Genomic DNA, 27,045 nt, shown 5'->3' with positions numbered 1-27,045 from the left:
AAGTTTACTAATGCCATTAACTACAGATATTTCCTTATAAAATAATACCTAATGCTTTTCAGAGCCTTATCACCAAGATCTGAATATAATCACTACACGTCTACAATAACTATCAGAGATGATCAAAATAAACACTATGATTGACTTATCACGAATATGAAGAGCCTGTCCTGGGAAGCAAAGGGGCTGACGTCTAAACTTTCTTTTCACTCCCAGTATTGGGTAAAGATGAGCTAAGTATTGTGGGACACCTTCTGCAGACACAATGAGGAAGAAACCATTATTGTCCTTGCTAAACTGCACAGGGAAAGTGGGGACCAGAAAGCAGGTTAAGAGTCTACAGACAAGGACTGACAGCTTATGGAAACACAAATTCCAATGGAAGGAAGACACACACGTAGGAAGATAAATTTTAGTCTAAACTAAGTATGACGGTGAGGATTAAATCCTCATGTCTCCAAAAATCAAACAAGCCGAATACTACCATACTAGATCACCATTATTTTTACGTTTCAGATCTTTCATTAAATCTCCTAGAATGACATTTACTATAGCAACAAAAATGTATAAACTTTGGTTTTGAAAGAAATATAAGCTATGTATTTCATAAAGAAACATTAAATAAAGCAGAGTAGCACCAAGTAACACTTTTACCTGCCTGTCAAGATCAAAAGGGAAGCACAATGCTAACCTATTATGGCTAAAATATGAAATACAGAAATGGTTTACAGTGAAGACTGTCATTACAATGTCACTGCTCCACTTTTAAAAAATTCCAAGGTCTTCCTCTCTTGCAGCCCTGACATGGACTGCTGAGGGAGGTTTCTGGCCCAAATAAATTTTGCTTTGTTTAAATAACATAAAACAGTCTCTAGCAATGACATTCTGTAGCACTATAACCAAGTAAACTCACGCTTTGCATCAGTTATTGATATGGATCAAAAATTCCAGAGGGAGGTGACAAATAACAGCAATGACAAGTTGAAAAACGACTGCACAATTACCTTTGAGTTGGGTCTAAAGATGATGGAAGTATTCTCATCATATTCCAGGCTGTCAGAGAGGAGGAATAAACACACAGGTTCAAGCACTGAACATCACAGTTCATGAAGAAGTCTTTTCCATATTTCAACAGAATCAAATGCTGGATTTATGTTTTGACTTCCCAAGTAAGCCACAAGTTTGGTTTTAATTTAATATCCACACTACTATTACAAAAAATGGTAAAATCAAACTCAGAAACTATGTTTGAGGTGAACATAATTTTTTTTTCCAAAGCAAAGTAATTCTCAAACAAAGCAGAGAATCAATGCATTATAGTCCTAAAACATATGCACCGTAGGACCAGCACTGTAGTACAGCTGATATAGCTGGCACGAGCAATGCCAACGTCCCATATGGGCACCAACTGAATCCTGGCTATTCCACTTTCAATCCAACTCCTTGCAGACGGCCTAGGAAAAGCAGTGGAAGATGACCCAAATGTTTGGGATCCTGCCACTCACTTGGGAGACCCAGATGAAGCTTCCAGCTCCGGGCCACTTCCCAGCCCTGTGCTGGCTGCAGCAACCATCTGGAGAGGGAACAGTGGATAGAAGATAACTTTCTTTGTCTCTCTCAATCTCTTAAAATATCTATTCTTATCAAGTAGAAAAACATCTCAAAATATTAAAAATCAGCTGTCTCTTCTTATGTAAATTCCATATATAGATTTCATTTCATACAAGGGTACAACTTAATAATAATATAATAATGAGAAGTTCCAAGAAAAAAATGAGTAAAGTTTAAGAAACTTAAAACTCTCCTAAGGATAGACATTTTTTTCACATTTAAGCTGCCTTTACCTTTTTTTATTTTATAAATGCAATCTAAGAAAATTCATTTAACAGTAAATTCGCAGATATTACAACTACTTCTATAATAATTAGCATGTATTAAATAATGCAAAATGAGTCAATAATAAAGATCTCAATTCTAAAAAGTGACTGAAATTTTATATTGTGCAGTTGTGTGGGGTGAGACACATACAATATATTACCTCTTAATGTATTTATTTCCTTAAGAATTGAAATAATCTAACCAAATTAGGATATTAAATCATGACAGTATCAAATGCATAAGATATGCAAACAAATAAATCTTAAAAATAAAAAAGAAGTGCAAACAAAAGATGGCCAGATTCTAACATATTTGCAACTTATTTTGAGAATAAACTCAACATCCCCTTAAAAGTCAATAATGCTAAATAAATCTTTCACTCTTAGATCTACTACCAGGTAATCCTTTTTCTGTTATCCCCCCCCAAAAAAATCCACTTTTCCTAGTAATTCATGAGTTTGTGGTGAAAATTACATAGCAAGTACATACCTTCCCAACCTATCAAAAACAGGGGCACTTGGCTTGCTCACATTGTTGAAGAACAAGTCTAACTGAAATGTGTGAGGGGACGTCTCCCTGTAAATCAAACAAAGTTGACATGTCAGCCTTCATAACAATCAGTTGCTATATCACAACAAAAGCAGTCAGTATAAAATTAATAGCAATTCCATGATTAGGATACAATACTTATATATATTTTTTAAAGATTTATTTTTTTTTTTATTACAAAATCAGATATACAGAGAGGAGAGACAGAGAGGAAGATCTTCCTTCCCATGGTTCACTCCCCAAGTGGCCACAATAGCTGGAGCTGAGCCAGTCCGAGGTCAGGAGCTTCTTCCGGGTCTCCCATGCAGGTGCAGGGTCCCAAAGCTTTGGGCTGTCCTCAACTGCTTTCCCAGGCCACCAACAGGGAGCTGGATGGGAAGCAGGGCAGCTGGGATTAGAACCGGCGCCCATATGGAATCCCGGCATGTTTAAGGGGAGGACTTTAGCCACTAGGCTAAGCTATTGCACCGGGCCAATACTTCTATAATTTAAATTAATAAGATTACCCAGCTATATATTATGCAATTTTACTACATCCAATTCGCAAGTAGCCAAATGTTCATGTATTATCAAAACTAAAATTTTAATAAAATATTTTCACCAGCTATTTTATTATTTTTAAATGTTGTATACTTTCTTAAAAAAAAAAAAAAAAGATGTATTTTACTTTTGTTTGAAACAGAGGTAGAGAGAGTTCTTCAATCTGCTGGTTCAATATCCAAATTGCCCCCAACAGCCAGAGCAGGGCCAGTCAGAAGCCAAGAGCCAAGAGCTTCTTCCGAGCCCTGATTCTTAGGAATCATCTGCCACTTTCCCAGGTCCTTAGCATGAGGCTGGATCAGAGCTGAGCAACCAGGACTTGAACTGGTACTTATATAGGATCCTGGTGCTGCAGGCAGAGAAGTAACAACTGACCCATCCACCTGCTAGTATTTTAAATATCTAAATTTGTAAATGTATTTTAAAGCTAAATTGTTCTGAAACTGACTGTATAATTCTTACATATCAATTTCAATAGCAAAAAATTAAGAATTAACTAGCTTTAAATAGCATATTATTGCAATTTTACTTCAACTTAACATACAGTAATATAAGACTACAATAATAATTTTAGCATTAGATCCACAAATTGAAATTTTCATAGCAACAATTTATACTAATATTTTTGGAGACTATAAAGCTAAAATTAAAGCCTATTTAATTTGCATAAATCTTGCTATAGCTTGATGTAAAAGATAATGTCCTGAGACTGGGGATGTGGCATAGCAAGTAAAGCCACCAGTTACAACACTGACATCACATATGGGCACCAGTTCATGTTTCCACTGCCTCACTTCTGATCCAGCTCCCTACTAATGATTTGGGAAAAGAGGATGGTTCACCCATGAGGGAAGCCTGGATGCAGTTCCTGGTCGTCTGGTCACTGCAAGCGGCTGGGAAATGAATCAGTAACTGGGAAATGAATCAATGGAGAGAATTCACTTTTTCTACAAAGCGTTTCTATGGGGATACTGATACGTGAAAACAAGATTTGTTTTCAAGAGAACACTCACCATACTATGAAAACTAAAGGGGCTGGCACTGTGGTATAACTGGCAAAGGTATCACACGCAGTGCCAGCATCCTAGATAGGCACTGGTTCAAGTCAACTCCATGCTAATGCACCTTGGAAAGCAGAAGAAGATGGCCCAAGTGTTTAGGTCTCTGACACCCACATGGGAGACCCAGAAGCAGCTCCTGGTTCCTGGCTTTGGACTGGCCCAGTCCTAACTGCTGTGGCCATATGGGGAATGAACCAGCAGAAACTCAGAAACTCCACCTTTCAGATAAATAAATAAACCATTAAATTTATTTTTAAAAACCTAGGGGTCTCCCCTGAAGACACTACACAAATAAATTACAGCAGTCACTTATTAGATTATGTAGCTATTCAAAAATCATACATTCAAATATTATTAGCTAACGTGAAAGTACTCCTCATACAGTATTAAATAAGTGGCTGGTCCCGTGGTCAATTCCACACTGGAGTGCCTGCTCTGAGTGTCAGTCCCCAGGTCCCTGCTGATGCACCTGAGAAAGCAGCACATGACAGCCCAAATGCTTGCACCCCTGGTACCAACAGGGGAGACCCAGATGGCAACCCCAGTTTCCGGCTTCAGCCTGATCATCGCAGCATTTGCCGAGTTAAATCAGTGGATAGAAAATCTGTCTCTCCCTCTCTCTGCCTTTCAAATAAACACATCTTCCAAAATGTTAAATGAAATAAAGGAATACACAAATACATACAGTAGAAACAGATTAGAAGTATACACTTACCTTAAATGAAACAAAAATCATATGTAATTCTCTGCCTCTTGCCCTTCCTCTTCAAATAAGACCCTGGCCTCAAACATCTCAAGCAAAAAAAATGTTGGAATGGGGAACTGCAGGTGGGGAAAGGTTGAAGTACAGATTTTTTACTTATCATTCCCTCCTCCCCAACTCCAGTCCTAGTCACTTGAAAACAAAACAGGGACAGGCATTTGGCAGAAGCTCAAGATTGCCACTTGGAAATCCACACCCATATTGGAGTACTTAGTCCTGACTCCCATCCTGAGCCAGGAACTTCATCCAAGTCTCCCACACAGGTGGCCAGGTCCATACATTTGGGCCATCCAACACTGCTTTCCCCAAGCCATCATCAGGCAGCTGGATCAGAAAGCAGGGTAGCAGCAACACACACCAATACCCATATGGATTGTCCGCCGTCACAGGCAGCAGCTTTATCCACTATGCCAACCCCATTAACAATGTGTTGTTTCTGATGCTTTCATATTTAGTTATCATAAAACAAACATGCAGGGCCAGCACTGTGGGTAAAGTCCCTGCTGATGTACCTGAGAAAGCAGTGGAAGACAGCCCAATCAGTGGAACATAGCAGGATCTCCCTGCATGCACAAGAGACTCAGAAGCAGCTCCTGGTTGCTGGCTTCAATCTGGCCCAAGCCCTAGCACGGCGGCCATTTGCGGAGTGAATCAGCAGATGGAGGACCTTTCTTTCTTTTGTTTCTTTTTCTTTCTTTCTTTCTCTCTCTCTCTCCATAATTGTGCCTTATAAAAAGAAAAATAAAATAAGAACATTCCTATATCCCAACTTGAGAAAAAGGAAGAGGAAATACTAACAGGTCTACCCAATAAACCTAATGGTAAAGAACCATTTTGCCTAGAGTGGCAGTCAGCCTCAAACACAACCCCCAATGACAAGGGGACCAGGTACTCACTGTGCAGTCCCCACCCACACTGCACCAGTAGACCAGTAACCAACAGAACACAACAAAAGCAATGGTCTGAGACTTCTGTTATTAAGTAATGAAACCCCAAGGTTTCTTTTTTTTTTTTAAAGATTTATTCATTTTATTACAGCCAGATATACAGAGAGGAGGAGAGACAGAGAGGAAGATCTTCCGTCCGATGATTCACTCCCCAAGTGAGCCGCAACAGCCCGATGCGCGACGATCCAAAGCCGGGAACCTGGAACCTCTTCCGGGTCTCCCACGCAGGTGCAGTGTCCCAATGCACTGGGCCGTCCTCAACTGCTTTCCCAGGCCACAAGTAGGGAGCTGGATGGGAAGTGGAGCTGCCGGAATTAGAACCGGCGCCCATATGGGATCCTGGTGCGTTCAAGGCGAGGACTTTAGCAGCTAGGCCACGCCGCCGGGTCCGAAACCCCAAGGTTTCTATCCCAGACAAACTCTCAGCCTTGGATCACTCTCTCTGCAGTAACTCTTGTTAAGACCAAAGTAAGCACATGGAGAGGATCTTCTGGCAAGGAACTGAAGCCTCCTGCCAGCAGGCACAGGCAGGAGCCTCCGAGCAAATTCTCCAGCCTCACTCACATCTCAAACTGATGCCCTGACCTCTATCTTAACATCATGAGAAAACCTGAGCCAGCTAAGCCACCCCTGGATTACAACCCTCTGAAACAATATGAGGTAATACATACTCACTATTTTAGGCTGATAAATTTGCTCAAATGGGTCATGGAGCAACAGATAGCTAACAGTCCCTTTTTGTCCAATACTAATCTAATCAGAGAAGATGATTGGCAGAAAGCTCTGCAGTGTAGCAAGCTAAGCTACCATTTGTACCACAGGTATTCCATATGGGTGGGGGTGGAGGCGGATCCAGACCCAGCTGCTCCATTTCCTGTCCAGCTTCTTCCTAAAGTGCCTCAAAAAGCGGAAGATGACCCAAATACTAGCACCCCTGACACCCACAGGGAAGACCAAGATGGAGTTCCCAGCTCTTGGCTTCAGCCTGGCCCAGGCCTGACTACTGTGGTCATCTGGGGAGTAAACCAGTGGACAGATAAATCAGTCTCTCCCTGCTTAGTAAAAATAAAAACAAAAAAGGCTAATAGATGCACTATCATCATCACTTCTCAGGCTTGGGGCTAAGATCAGGTGTAGATACACTATCATGATGCCATCTTTCTCACTGTCTGCACACCTCCCTTTACAGAAAAGCTAGAAAGAAAACTGGAAAAACATGCATTTAAAGGAGGGGGGAAAAGGTATGAAATTAATTAAGTGAATGCTAATCACAAAATCAATTTTGTATGTTTTAATTTTTGAATGGCATATTTGAAGATTTTATACTTATAGTAATTAGTAACCATTGCTCACAACTATGAAGAGCTGAGCTCATAAGCTCGAGCCCACAAACAGATTAACTCTTTCATGTAACAGAAATTCAGTTTTCCACAACATGTGTAAAATGAAATACGGTATTGACACGTAAGATTAATACCTAGACCATATGTTTAAAACTTACGTAAGAGGTTCCAATTACATACATCAATGTTTTAAAAATCGGGATTTAGATTTGAGCCCATGTAATTAAAATCAGAAGATATTAATTATTCATGTTACAACAACTTCTTGTTTTAGATTAGGGGTTAAAAGTTATCTGCGCCTGCATGTCAGGAACTATTTATTTACTTAATTTCCAATAAAATCTTGAAAAGAGAAGACTTGAAATAACTATTTACTAATCATGATTAATGCAAATTTGAACCTATTCAAAAAAACATAGCCTAAGAAGATCGGTCATGAAAGCAAATACTATGAAATAATGCAATAAACATATATTAATTTATAAGAAATATATTCCTAAATATTCATTCTTATTATCAAGGGGGAAGGAAATAAGGTTTAAAATAGTTCATCTACTTTATTAGTCCATTCCACAATGTTTAAGAAAAACATTTTTCAACAACTTTAAAGTATTTGAAAAGAAGCATCTTATTAGTACTTAAATAATTTGCTGTTTCCAAGTTTATGACTTGATTATACATTACACAGAAAATCTACAATTACAATAAGGCACAACCATAAATAAATAAAGTCTCAGGGTTTTTATTATTCACAAAATATTAAATATTCACTTTTAAAATGTGTTTCTAAAGCAAATCCTTGGTCAAGAAGAAACTATTTTTTAAGATCTATTTTACTTTTACTGGAAAGTAAGATATACAAAAAGGAGGAGAGACAGAGGGGAGGATCTTCCATCCACTGAATCACTCCCCAAGCAGCTGCAACGGCCACATTTGTGCCACTTCAAAACCAGGAGCCTCTTCCAGGTCTCCCACACAGGTGCAAGGTCCTCAGCTGCTTTTCCAGGCCACAAGCAGGAAGCCGGACGGGAAGCAGGGCTGCCGGGAACAGAACGAGCACCCATATGGGAACCCAGCGGATGGAAGGCAAGGACTTTAGCCACTAGGCTACCACACCAAGTCCAAGAAGAAACTTCTTAAAAAGCATTCTATTGTATCGATTCTTAAAAACTTGCAGGGAATCAAATAAAGGATGGTGTATGCTTTTGTTTGGGGAAAAAAAAGACAAAGTGAAGGGCAGGACCTTTGGCACAGCAGTGAAGATGTCACTAAGGGATACTCTCATCCCACGTGACAGACTGTGTTTGGGTCCTAGCTCCACTCCCATCCCAGGGCCCTACATCATAAACCCTGGGAGCTGGCAGGTTGCAGCCCAAGCACTTGGGTCTCCACTACCCATGTGGGAAACCCAGACTGAGTTGCTGGCTTCCAGTTTCCACTTGACCAAATTAATGGCTGGTATTTAGTGAGAGAACCAGCCGCGGGTGTAGGAATGTGTGTGTGTGTGTGTGTGTGTGTGTCTCCCTTTCAAAAAAATGAACTTTTTTAAAAATAAAACAAAAAGTGCTGACTCACCCATACGCCCTGCTGTCAGGCAGGCTGCTGTGGGCTCTTACTCCTGGGGGTATAACTCGAACTTCGTTGATATAAACCACACATGGAAAGCGAACCACATCTATATGAGAACTTTGCTTTAAAAAAAGAGAAAGACCATAAGCAAAAACACTTTCTCAATTCAACATGTATTCATATTTATTTTATTGCAGAACTTTAAAATAACCTTAAAACAAACCCCATAAATGTTTTATTTTTTACAATGCTGCATAAATCAATTTTTAAAAATAGTTGATCAGAAAAACACGCCTCTCAAGTAGTGAAACATTTTCTGTGGTGCATTTAGCTTCCTGCTGATATTTTGCTTATCAATATGTAGCCATAATTCTTTATCTGGTGCCAGCTGCCTTTCAAAATATTGGTTTCCTGAAGTTTGAGGAAGCCAATATGATATAATCACTACATGTTACAGAAGACTCCCAGTAGCTTGTAGCATAATATTTTGTAATAAGAACATTACTATTTCTACAGTCACATTCATCACTAAATAAGAATTACAGCTAACGTCATACCAGTTCAGTTCAGAATGCTCATTCAAGGCAGAATTTTCTTATCATTTAAAAAAACCCCAAACTAAGAATTTACCATAATAAAATAGCATAAATTCCATTTAGAACAAATCATAAATATCATCTGACATGATTAAACAAATGTAGGTATTGGACAATATTTTTTTTCACATTATTTTAGGGCAATTTTATTTTACATCAACTTTTCCTAACAGTTCAGCCACTGAGCTTCACTCCACTTAATTGGTCAAAATTAACCATGAGAACAGTTCACACACTATTACATCACGAAAGACTGGTTCTCTTAAAGTTGTCAAGAACATCATGTATATCAACAAACCAGGAGAACAGTTTGTTCAGCTAGTACTTCCCAAAATGTGACAGAGAATGACTTTTTAAACTTGCACTTTAAATGTGGAGATTATAATTAATTATGAAGGCATGAAAATTTCAAAACCTTTTCTATTAAAATGTACCCAAGACCCCAGTTGTAGGCAACTGTCCAGGTTGACTGTATCTAGGCAAGTGTTACACTGCTCTGAGAAAAGCAGCTAATACCTGATGAGCATTCTGGGTCAGGTTAATACCAAATATGTATTAATCATACCAGTGTGCCAGCATAGTTGCCTTTTTTTTTTTTAAGATATGTGGGGGGGGGGGGTACTGCTGGGCCACTGCTCCTGCTGGTGAGCCTGAGAACTGGGACTGGGAACAGACCAGTCCTGGCAGGGCTACAATACCTATTGGCTGTATGTTAACTGGATTAGGGGGAAAGCCAGGTTGGGCTAACCGATCGTATCCTTTGGAACAGGCATGAGTGAGAATAAGAGCAGGTGGGCCGGGCTTTGCCACAGCATCAGCTGGAAGTGCTGGGACGGGGGCAAGTCCTGTTGAGCTAGACTGCAGAACCACTTGGAGAGTACAATATTTGGAGCAGGGAGCGGGTACGGGTAGTCTGTGGGCACCTCTCAGATAGGCTGCAACCCCCACTAGTGAACATAAGAACCAAGACTGGGGGCTGGCCTGACTAGACAGGTGGAGGTACCCACTACCATGAGTGTGGATTGGAGGGTGGAAGTGGCCAGGCTGAGTTAGGCTTCAATGCCCAATGACATGTACAAGATCTTAATCAGATTGTGGGACAGACCAGACCAATCCATTGTACATGCTGGCAGGCACAGGAACCAGAGCTGGGGGCTGGTCCAGAGGGGCTTATTGAGAGGTCACTCTGACTGGGCTCAGTTTCCCCTGGTGTACATGAAGGCCAAGCATGTGGTGGGCTGGGCTAGGCTGCAGCATCCATTGGTTTGAAGAGGAAGGAGGGCAGAAATTGATCAACCACCCCAGTAAAGCCTGACAGCAACCTTCTGGGCAAATGGAGACTCTGAGGTGGACTATATCAGCCAATTGACCTTGGAACGATTTCCTCATCCTTGGAGCAGCGATATCAACAGCATCTCAGAAGTGTCGAAACACTTTGAGCAGAACCTTCAGAACATGCTCCACAGCGGGGATCCTAGGATGACATTGGGTACTGAGGCGCTTGGGAGGCTGGGCATAGTCTCTCCCGTTGTCTTCTCCCTCCCCCAACAGATAGAGCAAGAAGGAAAAAAACAGTCTAAGAAAAAAATTATGTCTGAAAAAAAAAAAGACTAAGAGATGGGAGGGAGGCAAGCGGACTGCAGGGGAGGAATCTGGGGAGTGAGGGAAGTATGGTCTCCTTGGGATTGTATGGGATGTATGAAATCTGTTCTCTGTATATCAATAAAATTTGTAAAAGAAAAAAATATGACAACCCCACAGGAAACAAAAAAGATGGGGGGGAGCGATGTGGACACACCAGCAGACAGGGTCTGGACCACTGGACTCAAAACTCCATCTACGAGGAAAATTACAGGACCTGTGGCTTGTGCAATGGACAGCATGTCAGATGAACTTGGGGGACATGGCAACCAGTTCACTGAGGCCTGCAGAGAACATCTAGCACCATGAAGTGCAGGACAAACTGGACAGCTTTCCCATTCAAACTTTGACAGCAAGTATCTGGGTGAATTGAGACTCTAAGGTTGTATCAGTCAGTGGACCTTAGAAGGATTTTCTCATCCTTAGAGCAAGAAAATCAACAGCATCTTAAACTATCAAAACCATCTCAGCAGTGCCCTCAGATTATGCTCCACATTGGAGACCCTGGGGTATCAGGTAGCTGTCCCTCATCCCAGGGCAGTTATGTTGGGCTGCTGGAAGCAGCCCTCTCCCCATTTTTGCCAGATACTTGAACTTGAACAAAGGGAGGTTGGAAACAGTTGCCTCACCCACTTTCTTCCACTCCTCAATCTTCCCCACCCTAATCAGTGGTCCACATGGGCATGCATCCTTACCTATGTAAACATCACCAAAGATAAATTGATTATGAAAATTATAGATATGTATTTTAAAATACATATGTACTCAAGGGCCCAGCACAATAGCCTAATGGCTAAACCCTCGCCTTGCATTCACTGGGATCCCATATGAGCACGGATCGATTCTGGCTGCCATACTTCCCATCCAGCTCCCTGCTTGTGGTCTAGGAAAGCAGCTGAAGACAGCCCAAAGCCTTGGGACCCTGCACCCACGTAGGAGACCCAGAAGAAGCTCCTGGCTCCCAATCAGCTGAGCTCCAGCCATTGCAGCTACGTGGGAAGTGAACCAGAGGATGGAAGATCTTTCTCTCTGTTTCTTTTTCTCTCTACAAATCTGGCTTTCCAATAAAAATAAATAAATCACTTTTTAAAAGAAAAAAAAAGGACTCAAATTCTCAAAGGTAAAAAATTAAACAGGATAAATACAAATGAGGCTGACAGCTAGCTGATCTCCATTTTCCTCTTCTACAGAAGTTTTGCCTATGCAAACTTGAATTAGTCACTCCCCAAGAGCCAGTAGGAAATATGATACCAAGTACTTATCAATGGGATGGAAATATAAATATGTAGGCAACTCTGGATCATGCTCTTAGAGCAGGGGAAGGAAACTTCCTTTGGCCTTGGGCCATTTGGACATTACCTGATGCAGAAGCCACGCAAAATTATCAATCTGAAAATCAGTCAGCTACAGAATACTGAATTGCAAGTCTCACCTGTGGAAGTGCCAGCGCAAATATTTCATGGGCCTAAATGCCCTAGGCTAAATGTTCCCCGCCCCTGCCTTAAATGAAATGTTCAAACTTCCAGAACTGCTCCCCACCTTGGCCTTTTCCTCCAATAATCTTCAGTCTTCCAGATTTTATGTATCACAGTCAGCTACCATGGAAAATGCAGGCAACACCAAAAGAGAGGAATAGTACTGTAGCAGCCTCAGTCCTTAACACTGCAGAGCTCCCATTACTAATCCAAAATAATGTTGCTCTTTATTTTGAATAGGAACAAGGATACAATGTGACTACACAGTACATCCATGTAATGAGCAAATCAGAGTAACTGGCTTTTCTGTTTCTTATCATTTATCATTTCTTTGTTATTGGCAGCCTTCAAACTCTTAGCCCTAAATTGTTTTTAACCAGATTATTAAAAAGAAAGTTCTATCTTCTCTAAAATCATAATTATTTTGGCTTCATTTTTTTTACATCGGCTGAATCTGTAGCTTAATTACTAGAAATACACTTTAGGGGCCCAGCATGAGTAGCCCAGTGGCTGAGGTCAACGCCTTGCATCTGCCGGGATCCCACATGGGCACTGATCCATATTCCAGAAGCCCTGCTTCCCATCCAGCTCCCTGCTTGTGGCCTGGGAAAGCAGTAGAGGACAGCCCAAAGCTTTGGGACCCAGCCCAGAAGAAGCTCCTGGCTTCTGGCTCAGCTCTGGCCACTGGGGACACTTTAGGTGTGAACCAACAGATGGAAGATCTTTCTCTCTGCCTCTCCTTCTCTCTGTAAATCAAACTTTCCAAAAAAAAAAAAAATCTTAAAATCTTATACACACACACTCAGACTTTAGGTGCTCAGCACACTCAACACATAGCACAGATTTATGTATTTACATCACACTTTGGTGCTATATTTCCTTCCAGTAATGAAGTCTTGCACTTAAAAAGCCTACCACACAGCAGTCATTTACTCACATCACTAAGAAATCTCATTTATATGTACATAGGAAGCTTAGAACAAATGTTTATCAATTCTGTATTGCTTACCTTTGCCCTCAATTAACGAATGATATTAGTACTACTTAAGGTGTACTTGCTGTAAATCTAAAAAGATGAATTTAAGGATTTAAAATCTATTTTTTCTGTATTAGCTGCTACTACTTTTATGAGATATTTATTTCTAAACATTAAATGTCTATTATATTCCAAATATGCTAGGTACTGAGCAAACAAAGACATAATCTCTATCACTTAGTAACAGAAAACCAACTGTGGTAGACAAACAGATAAACTGTCACGATACAGACTCATATGGGTTGCTGTGAAAAGGCGGGAGTACTTACCTAACTCAGATTAAAAGCCAATGTTTGGGAGTGGGGAGAGAAGTGGAATAACACAGTTTCCCAAAAGAACTAGACTTTAGCAAATCAAGTCTTTAAGGAAAACAAGAATCAGCTGAAGGACAAAGGAAACAGAGCACACAAAGGACATGCAGAGAACTCAGAATGCTCCAGAAACTGCAAGCAGGGTTCACCATGGCTAAAGGACATGGAAAGCAGGGCATACTGGCTGCACCACCAACAAAATGAGAAGAGATGACATTCTCTTCTCCACCTAGAACCTCTTTAAAACCTGAGCCTCAGACCACTAAGAACCTCCACTTCAAGTAACAGATTCAGCAATCCAAACTGAATTTCAGTGACGGCACCACCATTCAGACAATGCCAGAAACACTATCATTTTTGGCTTCCCATTCTGCCATTTAAATTAAATATAAGCCCTAGGAAGTCCTAAACAGCTCTCAAATTTTCCTACATTCCTGCTGTCACTTTTTTACAGTTCTACATACTAAACCACTCTAACCCGGATATAGCAATAAAATCGATCTCAAATTCACTCTACTACTGCAATGTGCCTCTCACCAGGTAGCTGCAAACTTACATGCCTACCACACCCACTCATGCTCTTTTTCAACTTCATGCCTTCATTCATTCAGAGTAAACTTCATCTTCATTCTGCTTGGAACTCCCTTCCTAATACTCCTCTGTGCCAGTCCCTCCAGATGTCAACTTTTTCTTCAAAACTGAGCCAAACCAAGACAGGTGCTTCTTCTTCAGGCCCAAAATTCCTTAAACTGAACTTTAATCGCCTCTTCTTATCTCTCCCATGAGAAGACAAGAGCTAGGGCAGGCTAGCACAGTGGGTTACATAGTCTGGGACATCCACATCCTGGATCAGAGTGCCTGGGGCTCAGGACCAACTTTGCTTTCAATCCTGCTTCCTGCTTCTGTGCCTGGGAGGCAAGACATGACCCAAGATGAAGACTCAGAGTCCTGCCACCTCATGTAGGAGACCCAGCTGGTGTTCCAGGCTCCCAGCTTTAGCATGGCTCAGCCCTGACTATTGTGGCTATCTGGGGAGTGGAAGAAAAGACAGAAGAGCTCTTTCATTTCTTGCTCTTTCAAATAAAACTTTTTTGAGAGAGAAGCACCAAGCCTCAGATTTCTGCTAACATACTCATTAAGTGAATGAAGGGCTTTTAGGAGACAAATATTATAAGGTCATTATGTTCTCAGACTTAAAAAAAATGAACTCTACGAAGGTAAGAAAAACATCACTGAAGACGTATAATCAAAGTGAAGGGACTGTGAGAAGAGAATGGCCAGATTTCAGCCCTCTGAATCAGTTATCTGCAATTGCACATTTTAAGGACACAGAGCAGCTGCCGCCCTCCTTACTCTCCGATCCTTGCACCCGCTCCCGTAGCTGTCTAACCTTTTCCTACCACTTCCACGACCACTTCTGCAGATGAGTTCCAAACTGGTTTCCTAAAGAAACCGTAAAAGGAACGACTGTTTAGCATCCGTCACTAACCTACAACTGTAATTTAACACAGCAACTGACTCTGAAGAGCAGTATTTAAAAAAAACTGAAGATGTATATAATAAAAAGCCAGAAACCTAAATGTTTGAAGACATCATTACTTAAATAAATATTACACAGCTAATAAAAATACCAAAAACAAAATAACTAGGAAAAGAAACAGGACGGCCATGGGACAGGGAAGAAAGACTTACTTTTTACTGTATATCCTTTTGTACCTTTTGAATTTATACCTCATGCAAGTATTACTTATTCAAAAAATATATTTTTTTGTAAATGAAGTCTGCTTTTAAATGTTACAGGGGTGTAAAGAAACCACAAAACAGTAACAGTTTGGATCATTGATGTGAGTAATGAATATATGCATTAAGAAAATTACTAGATTTGGGCCCAGCGGCGTGATGGCCTAGCAGCTAAAGTCCTTGCCTTGAACGCCCCGGGATCCCATATGGGCGCCGGTTCTAGTCCCAGCAGCTCCACTTCCCATCCAGCTCCCTGCTTATGTCCTGGGAAAGCAGTCAAGAATGACCCAATGCTTTGGGACCCTGCACCCCTGTGGAAGACCTGGAGGAAGTTCCTGGCTGTTGGCTTCAGATCGGCACAGCACTGGCCGTTGCGCTCACTTGGGGAGTGAATCATTGGACAGAAGATCTTCCTCTCTCTCTCCTCCTCTCTGTATATCTGACTTTGTAATAAAAATAAAACAATCTTTGAAAAAAAAAAAGAAAATTACTAGATTTATAAATATAAGACTTACTTTTGGCTACAAAGTACAAAGTAAATACGGATTATAATGGAGTTGGGAGGAAAGAAAATCAATTCACTCACATTACGGGAGTATCAAAACGGTATCTCCACTCATATACTTGTTTATCAAATAACCTTGTTCAAATACGATCTTAAACATTTATCTAACATGTTGGACCTGGCACTGTGGCCTAGTGGCTAAAGTCCTCCCCTTGAATGTGCCGGGATCCCATATGGGTGCCGGTTCTAATCCCGGCAGCTCCACTCCCTATCCAGCTCCCTGCCTGTGGCCCGGGAAAGCAGCCGAGGATGGCAAAGGACTTGGGACCCTGCACCCACTTGAGAGACGGGAAGAGGCTCTAAGCTCTTGGCTTCAGATCGGCTCAGCTCCAGCCACTGCAGTCACTTGAGGAGTGAATCAGCGGACAGAAGATCTTCCTTTCTCTCTCTCTCTCTCCTCCTCTTTGTATATCTGACTTTCCAATAAAAAGAAAATAATTCTTTAAAAAAATTATCTAATATATTAAATTAAAGTTTAGCCTTGCATTCTTGTTTGCAACGTTGTGGATGTTTTTTATTTGCGAGGAAACTTATTTCCTCAAAATCAAAACTGCCTGGGTTGTACTACACCTAGGTAAGTGTTAACATTGCTGGGAGAAAAACAGTCAATGGCTCGTGAGCATCCTGGACCTGGTTAATGCCAAATCTGTGTTAACTATACCAGTGTGCCAGCACAGCTGCTTATTCTGTTTTTGCTTTTAAGATGGGTGAGGGGCAGAAACTGACACACCAGCAGAAGGGGATCTGCAGACTGCCACTAGTGTGCATGCAATCAAGGCAGGCGGCAGGGACCCAGATTGGTATGCCACACCACTGGAGGACCAGGCTACTGCACGGTCATGGGCATAAGGGGGGCCTATAGATGGCTCAGGGAAGTGGATAACGGATGTGTGGAAGAGAAGACCACTGAGGGAGGACAGTTCAGGTGAGAAATGACTTCTGTGGGACTTCTACTGACTAAACTACCGCACTTGTAGGTAAAACAGAGGGCTGACATGGGGCAGTTTGGAGGAGGGAAACCTGAAGACCTTTCAGAGCCAGACCAACACATCTGCCCACATGGGAGACCTGGGCTAGATTACTTGAGAACGACCACCACTGACTGGTGCACAGAAAGCTAGGGCTGGGGGCCAAGCCTGGCAGGGCTAGACCACAACACTCAACAATAAGTGTCAGAATAAGGGATGGGTAACGTTAGGCTGGGCAATTATACTAACCAATACGTGAGAGAACCGGTCTGGGACAGATTCTATGGTGGATATGTGGGCTGACCCTCACAGCACTGCAATACCCCTGGTTTACTCAAGAGTTGGGGTAGGGACAGGCCAAGCTAGGTATGACCATGGAACTCACCAATACTCATGGGAACTGGGGCTGGGAAAAAGCCAGGCTGGTCCAGGCTACAGCACCTGCAGGTGCACCTAAGAACTGGGTGTGGGGGGCCCGGCATGGTGGCCTAGCGGCTAAAGTCCTCGCCTTGAAATCCCCGGGATCCCATAAGGGCGCCGGTTCTGGTCCCGGCAGCTCCAGTTCCCATCCAGCTCCCTGCTTGTGGCCTGGGAAAGCAGTCGAGGATGGCCCAAAGCTTTGGTACCCTGCACCCACGTGGGAGACCCGGAAGAGGTTCCAGGTTCCCAGCTTCAGATCGGCACAGCACCCGCTGTTGCGGCTCACTTGGGGAGTGAATCATCGAATGGAAGATCTTCCTCTCTGTCTCTCCTCCTCTCTGTATATCTGACTTTGTAATAAAAATAGATAAATCTTAAAAAAAAAAAAAAAAACTGGGTGTGGGACAGGTCTGGCCACAACATTTACCAGCAAACACAAGGGCTGAGACCAGGGGGTTAGACAAGGCCACCCACTGACACATGCCAGATCTGTATCTGAGAATGGGCTGTGGGGGAACTTGAAGAACTCCCCTGTAAGTCAGGGTGGGTGCTGGTCAGGATGGACAAAGCTTCTCCACTTGTCAGCAGGTGTATGGGTTTGCTCAGGGCAAATCAGGCAGGGCCAGGGCGAACTAGGCCAAATCGTAGCACACTGGCAAGCACAGGAGTAAGGCTACAGTGCAGACCATGCAGAGCTAAGCTATCACACTTACCGGTGTGCATGAAAGCCAGGGATGGAAGCATGAGGGACAGGGCTAGGCTGTAGCACATCAGCAAAAGCTGGGACTGGGGGCTGGCAAGAGGTAGAGGCCAAGCCCTGGGACAAGCTATGCCAGGCTGGGTTGGAGCATCCACCAGCATATGCACAATCTGGCTGGGAAAGGCCTGGTAGGGGAGCTAAGGGTACACCCAGGCTGAGCTGTGGTTCCTACTGGTGAGTGTAAGAACCAGAATGGGAGTGACAAACCAGGCTAGACATGGCTGCAGCATCCCTCAGCATAGGTGTGGAATGGATCTGGGGTGTGCCAGAATGGGCTAGGCTCCAGCACCCACTGGTGCTCACAATAGCCAGAGTGAGTACCAGACAGTCTAGGCTAGGTCTCAGCACCCACCAAATCTCAAGACAGCCAGGTCTGGGGGTGGACCAGATGGGGCTGGGATACAGCAGTCAACTTGCTAAGAATCAGAAAGGATGTGGGCTGATTAGGTGAGGCTGCTATACCTGTGGTTAATGCCATAACATGCTATACCTGGGCCAAGCCAGGCTGTGCAAAAAACCCACCAGTGTATGCAAGATCTGCGACTGGGAGGTGGCCTGAGGGAGGAGTTTAGGGAAAGCCTCTGTCAGGATGCAGCTCCTTCTGGTGAGTGCAAGAACCAAGACTGGGAGCAGTATAGACCAGACCAGGTTAAAGTAAGCACCATCATATGTGTGGCTCAGGTGTGGGGGCTCAGGCCAGGCTGGGCCAGTTCATATCACACACTGGCAGATGTGAGAGCCAGGACAGGGTGCTGGACAGGCCAAGTTAGACTGCAATACCAGTCAGTTCACATTAGGGCCAGTACTGGGGCGTGTCCATACTCGGCTAGGCTGCATCACCCACCAGCATGAACTAGAACTGGGGATAGGCCAGGCTGAGCCAGGTTGCAATATCTGCCAGCAAATGCCAAGGTGAAGTGGGCCATGCCAGACTGGGCCATGGCATATGTAAGATACACGGGCCAGGGAGTACGGGGTAAAGAAGCACGAGAGTGAGCCCAGTAAGAGGGCAGCAAGAACTCCCCTGGTGAGCATGAGAACTGGAACTTGGGGCCAACCAGACTGGGCAGGGATACAAAACCCACTGACCTACACGTGAGCTGGGTTAGGGCAGGAGCCAGGCTAGCTAGGCAACTGCATACACTAGTGCATGCATAAGCCAGAGTCAATGTAGGCTGGTTGGACTCTGTTGCAGCATCAACTAACAAGTGCTGGGATTGGGGACAGGTCCTGTCAGGCTAGACTGCAGAACCACGTGGCAAGTGCAAGATCCAGGGCAGGGAGTAGGCCTAATGGCACCCTTCTGATGGGCTGCAGTTCCCTCCAGTGAGCGTGAGAACCAAGGCTGATAATTTAAGATGATATGATGTTATGTATAACATGTTATGTTATGTATGTTATATGTTGTGTATAAACTAAAATTGAAATGTCAATGAGGTGGTCACAGAATGTGGTTAAGAACTCGCATTTATTTTTGACATGTTGGTTACTCATTACTATGTCAATTAATTCCATAATGATGTAAATTTTGGCTGATGGTATGTTGGAGCTTTTTCTTTTTAAGATTTATTTATTTTATTACAAAGTCAGACATACAGAGAGGAGAGACAGAGAGGAAGATCCTCCGTCCGATGATTCACTCCCCAAGTGAGCCGCAACGGGCCAGTACGCTCCGATCCGATGCCGGGAACCTGGAACCTCCTCCAGGTCTCCCACGCGGGTGCAGGGTCCCAATGCATTGGGCCATCCTCAACCGCCTTCCCAGAGCACAAGCAGGGAGCTGGATGGGAAGTGGAGCTGCCGGGACCAGAACCAGCGCCCATATGGGATCCCGGGGCCCTCAAGGCAGGACTCGATCCGCCAGGCCACGGTGCCGGGCCCTATGTTGGAGCTTTTAATTGATCGGGATAAGAAGCCATTGAACTTGACTGGACAATAAGATGCTGGACTCTATGTTTGGTATATGCTTGCAATGGGGGAATCTCAACTGAACTTGAGCTGTGGTTATGCAACCAGGTGGAGGAATCCACCATGGTGGGAGGGTTTGGGGAGGGGTGGGGAGAACCCAAGTACCTATGAAACTGTGTCACATAATACAATGTAATTAATGAATAAATAAATAAATAAATAAATAAAAAGAAAAAAAAGAGAACCAAGGCTGAGTGAGAGCCTGGCTAAACAGATGGTGGCACCCGCCAGCATGAGTATGGGCTAGATAGTAGGGTCAGCTGGGTTGAGCTAGGCTGCAGTACCCACTGATATGTATAAGAGCCGAATGGATGTGGGACAGACTAGACTAGTCTGCTGCACATACAGGCATGCACAAGCCTGGTGGGCACTGGGGGGGGGGAGGGAGTCACTTCAACTAGGCTGCAGTTCCCACTGGTGTACGCTAGGGTCAAGTGTGTGATGGGCAGGGTTAGGCTAAGCCACAGCATCTATTGAATTGTGTGTGAGATGGGGATGGGGACAAAACCGACCCAGCAACTGCAACCACCAATGCATGTATAGGCTGATGAGAGTGATAGATTGAGCTAGACATTGCACTGACTGGCACACAGAGAAGTCAGCTCTGGGGTCACTTCTGGTGAGGTTTATTCGGACACCCTCCACCCATCGCAACAGGACTATTGACTGAGAACTCCAACCATGGTGAAAATTACAGGATCTGTGGTCTCACCGTGGAGTGCATTTGTCAGAGCTGGGCTTCTTCTTTGCTGAAGCCTGTGCAGTGGACTACATACCCATATGCACATAGGGGACATGACAGCTCAATGAGAGGACATCAGGTAACATGGCAGGGGATGGTGGGCAGAACAAACTGGACAACTCTCCTAGCCAAGCTTTGACAGCAAGCATTTGGGCGAGTGGAGACTCTAAGGTGGACTATGTTAGCCCTTGGACTATGTCAGACCTTGAAAGGATTTTCTCAACCTCGGAGCTACGAGATCAACAGCATCTCAGAAGTATCGAAACCACTTAAGCAGGATCCTTGGAACATTGGTGACCGAAGGATGACATTGAATGACGTCCCCCATCCCCAGGTACTGATGGGCTGCTGGGTGCGGCCCTCTCTCCTTCCCTCCCCACTTTCTTCAGATACAGGACGAAAGAAAATTGGAAGCAACTGTCTTTCTTCCATTCCTTGACCCTTCCCACCCTGGTCCACATGAGCATGCATTCTTCTCAACCACGTAAACATTATCAAAAATAAAATAAGTTTATTACATAAAAAACAAGATTTAAAAAAATAAACAAAACACAAACATAACATTTAATTCATTTACCATGACTCATATTTTACAGATATTCATTCTAAAATCTTTTTTATTAAATATATCTTCTACACCAGATTAAAATTCTCTGACAGCTGATACTGTGACACACCAGGTAAAGCTGTTTGCTGCCATATCAACATGTTATATAGACACTAGTTCAAGTCCCAGGTGTTTCACTTCCGATCCACCTTCCTGTTTAGCGCAAAGTAGGCCCAAATGCTGGGGCCCTGCATCACATGGGAGACCCAGAGGCGGCCGCAGACTCCTGGCTTTCATGGATGTTGTGACCATTTGGGGAGTGAACCAGCAAACCGAAGATCTCTGTTCTCTCCTCTTTGTAATTAAAAATTCTTTTTAAAAACTCTCTAATAGATTAATTATTTTTTCTTGTTACTCTTTCTCCTAGAACAATACCCTCACCTTCAAAACAGCTTTACATAAAGCTTGAAAAGGGGGGAAGGAAACACTGAATTCTGGCACAGAGGGTTAAACTAACGCCTGCAATGCCAGCATTCCATAGGAGTGCCAGTTCAAATCTCAGCTGCTCCACTTCCAATCCAGCCCCCTGCTAATGCACATGGGAAAGGGATAGAAGATGCCCAAGTTTGGGCCCCTACCCCTACCACACATGTGGGACACCCAGATGAAGTTTCTAGTTCCTGGCTTCAGCCAGGCCCAGCTCCAGCTGCCGCAACCATTTAGAGAGCCAACAAGAAGATGGAAGATTTCAGATCTGTCTCTCCTCTGACTCTGCATTTCAAATAAACAAATAAATATCTTTTAAAATGCTTTTTATAAGTAATTGCAAACAGACACCCAACTTCTTATCTAGCTTAACATTAGATAAATAAATCCATCTAGTTATCATTAGATAAATAAAAAAAACGAAAGTATCTTTTCCATCAAATCTACCTCTAGACTTTTGTACCTTCCATGTCTCCTATTTGGTCTCACTGTGACCCATCATGGCACAGCTCTGGATACTGGTGCACCCTGGTCCAGTTACAACACTTTAGGTGCAGACCCTGGAAGGCAGCAGGTGAAGACGGCCCAAGAACTTGGGTCCCTATCACCATGCAGGAGAGCTGGATTAACTCTGGGGCTTCTGGCTGTGGCCAGGCCCAGTTCCAGCTGTTGCAGGCATGCAGAGTCAACCACAGAATGGGCAATCTCTGCCTTTCTGTCTTCAACTATAAAAAAAATCATTAACCGACAGGGGCCAGCACCGTGAAGCAGAGGACCAGGCTGTATCCCACACAAGCGCAGCCCATATTCAGGTCCCAGATGCTCCATTTCATATCTAGCTCCCAGCTAATGCACCTGGGAAAGCAGCATAGAATGGCTCAAGTCTCTGGGCTACTGCACCCACCTGGGAGACCCAGTAGAAGCCCCTGGCTCTGGCTTTAGCCTGGTCCAGCCCTGGATGTTGCAGCCATTTGGAGAGTGAATCAGGATAAACAATCTCTTTATGTCTCCTTCTCGTCTTGCAAGTCTTTCAAATAAATAATTTAAAATATTTTTCAAAAAGTAACTCAAGGAGTGGCAGGACCACTCTTCTTCTTTAAAAAAAAACTCAATATTTCTTACCACCCATAAAAATCTTACTCTTTTACAACTCCATTCAAGTGAGTTCGGTCACTCCCAGAAGAAGGTATTTACTACCTACCCTATCCGGTCCTCTATGTTTGTCCAGGAATGAAAGAGACAACAAAGAAATATGCAATAAATAAACATCAACTTTTCCAAACTACAATAGTATTAAAGTAATTCATAATGCACTTCTTTGATTTTTTAACTGTCCACTATTCCTGTACACATCAGTTTTTGTTCAAATCCAACTACTGATAGCACTGAGTTTTCTGAAGTCCAGCTGGAATAACTGTGTTCGTCAGTGAGCAAATAGCCTTGGGACCCACAAAAACAGGTGAATCCATTTTCAGTGAGACATGCCCCAACTTTTGGCTTTTACAGACCTAAGAGCCGTTCATTTAAAAACCAGGAAGCTCAACACTTCTTTATGCCAAGTAAAGCAGGCAGACACTACCACTATCTGCTAGATCACTACTTCATAAATGACACAACAGTTTCAACACTTTTCAAATCTTTATTGAGCAACTTCACTGAAGACTTCGGTGAGAGAGCAAAAGCATGCTATCCCTTATAGGGCTGGATGCAACAAGCTTGGATTCATGAAAGCCAACGGCACGCGAACTAAGTTCTCAAAGTGGGTGAAATCTGTACTGAGAGAAAAGGGAGGCTTGCTCCTGCCCTCCCCCATTTCTCTGTGGTCCTCAGTCACATTCCTTCTCAGCAGCTCTCCTGAACCACATTCAATCGAAGCACCCCACCGCAGAGCCCACCAGGTTCAGGGGCCCGCGAGCCACCTGGTGCAGGTACTCACGTTCCCTGACCTAGCCCCCCGAACGACAATGCAGTGACCCTAGCCACCCCTCCACAACAATGCACGGCCTGACCATACCCCCTCCCCAATGACAATGCACCAACCCTAGCACCCCATCGACAATGCACTCATTGCCTGATCCCAGCCCCCCAATGACACTGCAATGCCTGACCCTAGCCTCCCGAAAGACAATGCACTGCCTGACCCTAGCCCCCTGAACAACAAAGCACTAATCCTAGACCCCCAGCGACAAGGCACTCCCTGACCCCAGCCCCCCAAACGACAGTATTCACCAAGCGAAGGGCTTTCCGTGAAGCGCGTCACGTCCCAATTGATGTCTGACACCTTCCCAAGAGGTTAGCGCTCCGAGAACGGCGCACACGACTGAGCTCCCCCAGCCACGCAACCATCCCGTCCCAAGAGAAAGGATTCAGAAACGCCGGGACCACCAGGCAGCCACGAGCGAACAGCGGGCCGCGGCGACCCTAAGAACCACAGTTATCCTCCAGGCCCACAGCTGACCAAAATACATAAATAAACAGAATAACAGGCGACGTGAGCCAAGCAGCCTGCGCGACCCCGAGGGACGGCAGGGAAAAGAGGAGACCGCCCGCCAGCCCAGCCTGAGGAAGAGGAGGGGTCCGTTGGCGAGGAGATGCGGCCACCCGCGGGAGCGAAAAGTGAGGCAGCCTAACGATCTGGAGGAGGCACCATGGCCGGTTCGAGTCTGCAGGGTCGGAAGCCAGCCGCCAAACCTTACCTCAGCGCTGGGGTGCTTAAAAGTATCTAAAAATAGCAGCTCCATAGCAGAGTCCACCGCCATGTTTTTCGCGGGAAGATGGGGGCGGGGGAAGAGCTTCCGGGGCAGCGCTCCCACCTCAGCGGCGACGGCTCCGGAGAGGACGAGACGGGCGCACTTCCGGTTTCTTGGCCTATCCGCGCACACGCTGCCGCCGCCGCTCACTGGTCCCGCCTTCTCCAGCGCGGCGGCGGAGGAGGGGCGGGGACTATGGCGTCTCCCGTGGGCCAAACCGTGTGGGCATCACGCGTTGGGTAGTCCGGCCGGCCTCCGGCTAGCGGACTGTGGTGTCCGTGGCGGAGCCTGTGCGGCCTGCACAGAAGAGTAAAAGCCCTTCCATCGCGGGAAACAAGCAGGTGCGTAGAGAGCGAGGATAAAAAGGGAATAAGAAACTGTCTCAGCCGACAAGGAGATTTTTCTCACGGAAGGCTGATAAGTGTAATGGAAGTTATTATGGAACTGGTTAAGTGAAACGCCACAAACCATGAGCAGTAGGTCCGTTAGAAAATAAGCCTCCTTGTCTTTGAAGAAACTGCAGCTGTGGGACGCAGCCGAAGCACACACACCTAAGACAGCAATTAGAAATTACTTAATAAAATGTGCCTAGGGCCCGGCGGCGTGGCCCAGCGGCTAAAGTCCTCTCCTTGAAAGCCCCGGGATCCCATATGGGCGCCGGTTCTAATCCCAGCAGCTCCACTTCCCATCCAGCTCCCTGCTTGTGGCCTGGGAAAGCAGTCGAGGACGGCCCAATGCATTGGGACACTGCACCCGTGTGGGAGACCTGGAAGAGGTTCCAGGTTCCCGGCATCGGATCAGCGCGCACCGGCCGTTGCAGCTCACTTGGGGAGTGAATCATCGGATGGAAGATCTTCCTCTCTGTCTCTCCTCCTCTCTGTATATCTGACTGTAATAAACTGAATAAACCTTAAAAAAAAAAAAAAAAATGTGCCGAGGACTGTGGTTGTAGTACACGGAGTGGAACCACTGGGTGGAGCTTGTTCGAGTCCCTGATGCTCCGTTTCTGATTCAGCTCCCTGCTAATGCGCCTGGGAAAGAATCCAAAGATGGCTTGAGGGCTTGGGGCCCCTGACACCCACCTTAGAGAGACTTAGAAGAAGATGATCTTCACATCCACTTGGGGAGTGAGCCAGCAGATGAAAGATGTCTCTTTTTCTCTTTCAAATAAATAAATCTTACAAAAAAGAAAGTTACATGTGCTTCCCTTCTTCAAGGAATGTTCTTTAACACTTGCTGCAGAAGAACTGGAAATATAGTTAACGATTAGAACTAAGATGTAATGGTACTGTACTAATGTATTAGCACATAGCAGGTAGAAGAAATGAATTAGCACCAAATCCAATATGGATAACCTTTAAAAAAATAACTTTTTTTTTTTTTTTAAAGTGCGGGGTTCGTGCCCAATGCGATAACCGAGTGCCTATATCCTCTTGTTACAAGCCACGGGATCCTGCATGGGCACTGTTTCGTGTCTGAGGTGGGTGCTGCACTTCCCATCCAGCTCCCTGCTTGTGGCCTGGGAAAGCAGTAGAGGACAGCCCAAAGCCTTGGGACCCTGCACCTATGTGGGAGACCTGGGGGACATTCCTGGCTCCTGGCTGTGGATCAATGCAGCTCCGATCATTGCAGTCACTTGGGGAGTGAATCATAGGACGGAGGATCTTCCTCTCTGTCTCTCCTCCTCTCTCTCAATATCTGACTTTGCAATAAAAATTGAAAACAAAACAAACAAAAAAAAAACTTTTTAAAAATGGGCCCACCGTGGTAGCTTAGTGGCTAAAGTCCTCTCCTTGCATGCGCCGGGATCCTATAATGGCGCCAGTTCTAATCCTGGCAGCTCCACTTCCATCCAGCTTCCTGCTTGTGGCCTGGAAAGGCAGTCAAGGATGGCCCAAAGCTTGGGACCCTGCTCCCGTGTGGGAGACCTGGAAGAAGCTCCTGGCTCCTGGCTTTAGATCTGTTTAGCTCCAGCCATTGCAGCCACTTGAGGAGTGAACCAGTGGATAGACTATCTTTCTGTCGCTCCTCCTCTCTGTATATCTGACTTTGTAATAAAAATAAATAAATCTTTTTTAAAAATTAAAGGCAGGTTTGAAAACATGGTATAAAACAACATATGGCTCAAAAAATGCAGAATCATCCATTTTTAAGGACATCCATCCACTGTAAAATAACAAAGAAATGTGTGGAGCAGGCATTTAGCTGAATGGCTAAAGCACTCTCTAGAGATCCTACCCCACTGTAGTACCTGTAGTGATGCCCACTTCTGAGTCTAACTGCCACTTGCTGCTGACACAGCTCTGATGACTCAGGGGTGGGCCCCTGCCACATACATCCCATATGGTTAGTGGTTCGTTTCCCAGCAGCCCCGCTTCCCATGCAGCTCC

General features: G+C 44.4%; 1 protein-coding gene across 2 annotated transcripts in view; it reads right to left on the bottom strand.

Moving 5' to 3' along the window:
* Window positions 1-24,761, bottom strand: part of VIRMA (vir like m6A methyltransferase associated) — a 66,064-nt gene extending 41,303 nt beyond the window's left edge. For both annotated transcript variants that reach the window (XM_004597237.4, XM_058668789.1), the window contains exons 1-4: window positions 24,602-24,761; window positions 8,657-8,772; window positions 2,368-2,454; window positions 1,005-1,053 (exon numbers count right to left, since the gene is read on the bottom strand). In XM_004597237.4, the coding sequence (XP_004597294.2) occupies window positions 1,005-1,053; window positions 2,368-2,454; window positions 8,657-8,772; window positions 24,602-24,664 (315 nt within the window). In that variant the 5' untranslated portion in view covers window positions 24,665-24,761. The remainder of the gene's footprint in view (window positions 1-1,004; window positions 1,054-2,367; window positions 2,455-8,656; window positions 8,773-24,601) is intronic.
* Window positions 24,762-27,045: the final 2,284 nt, after the last annotated feature.

This window comes from Ochotona princeps, chromosome 9 (genome assembly GCF_030435755.1).
Source record: "Ochotona princeps isolate mOchPri1 chromosome 9, mOchPri1.hap1, whole genome shotgun sequence".
Taxonomy (NCBI): domain Eukaryota; kingdom Metazoa; phylum Chordata; class Mammalia; order Lagomorpha; family Ochotonidae; genus Ochotona; species Ochotona princeps.
Note: the sequence above shows the minus strand (reverse complement) of the source record. Positions and strands in the feature narration are given on the sequence as shown.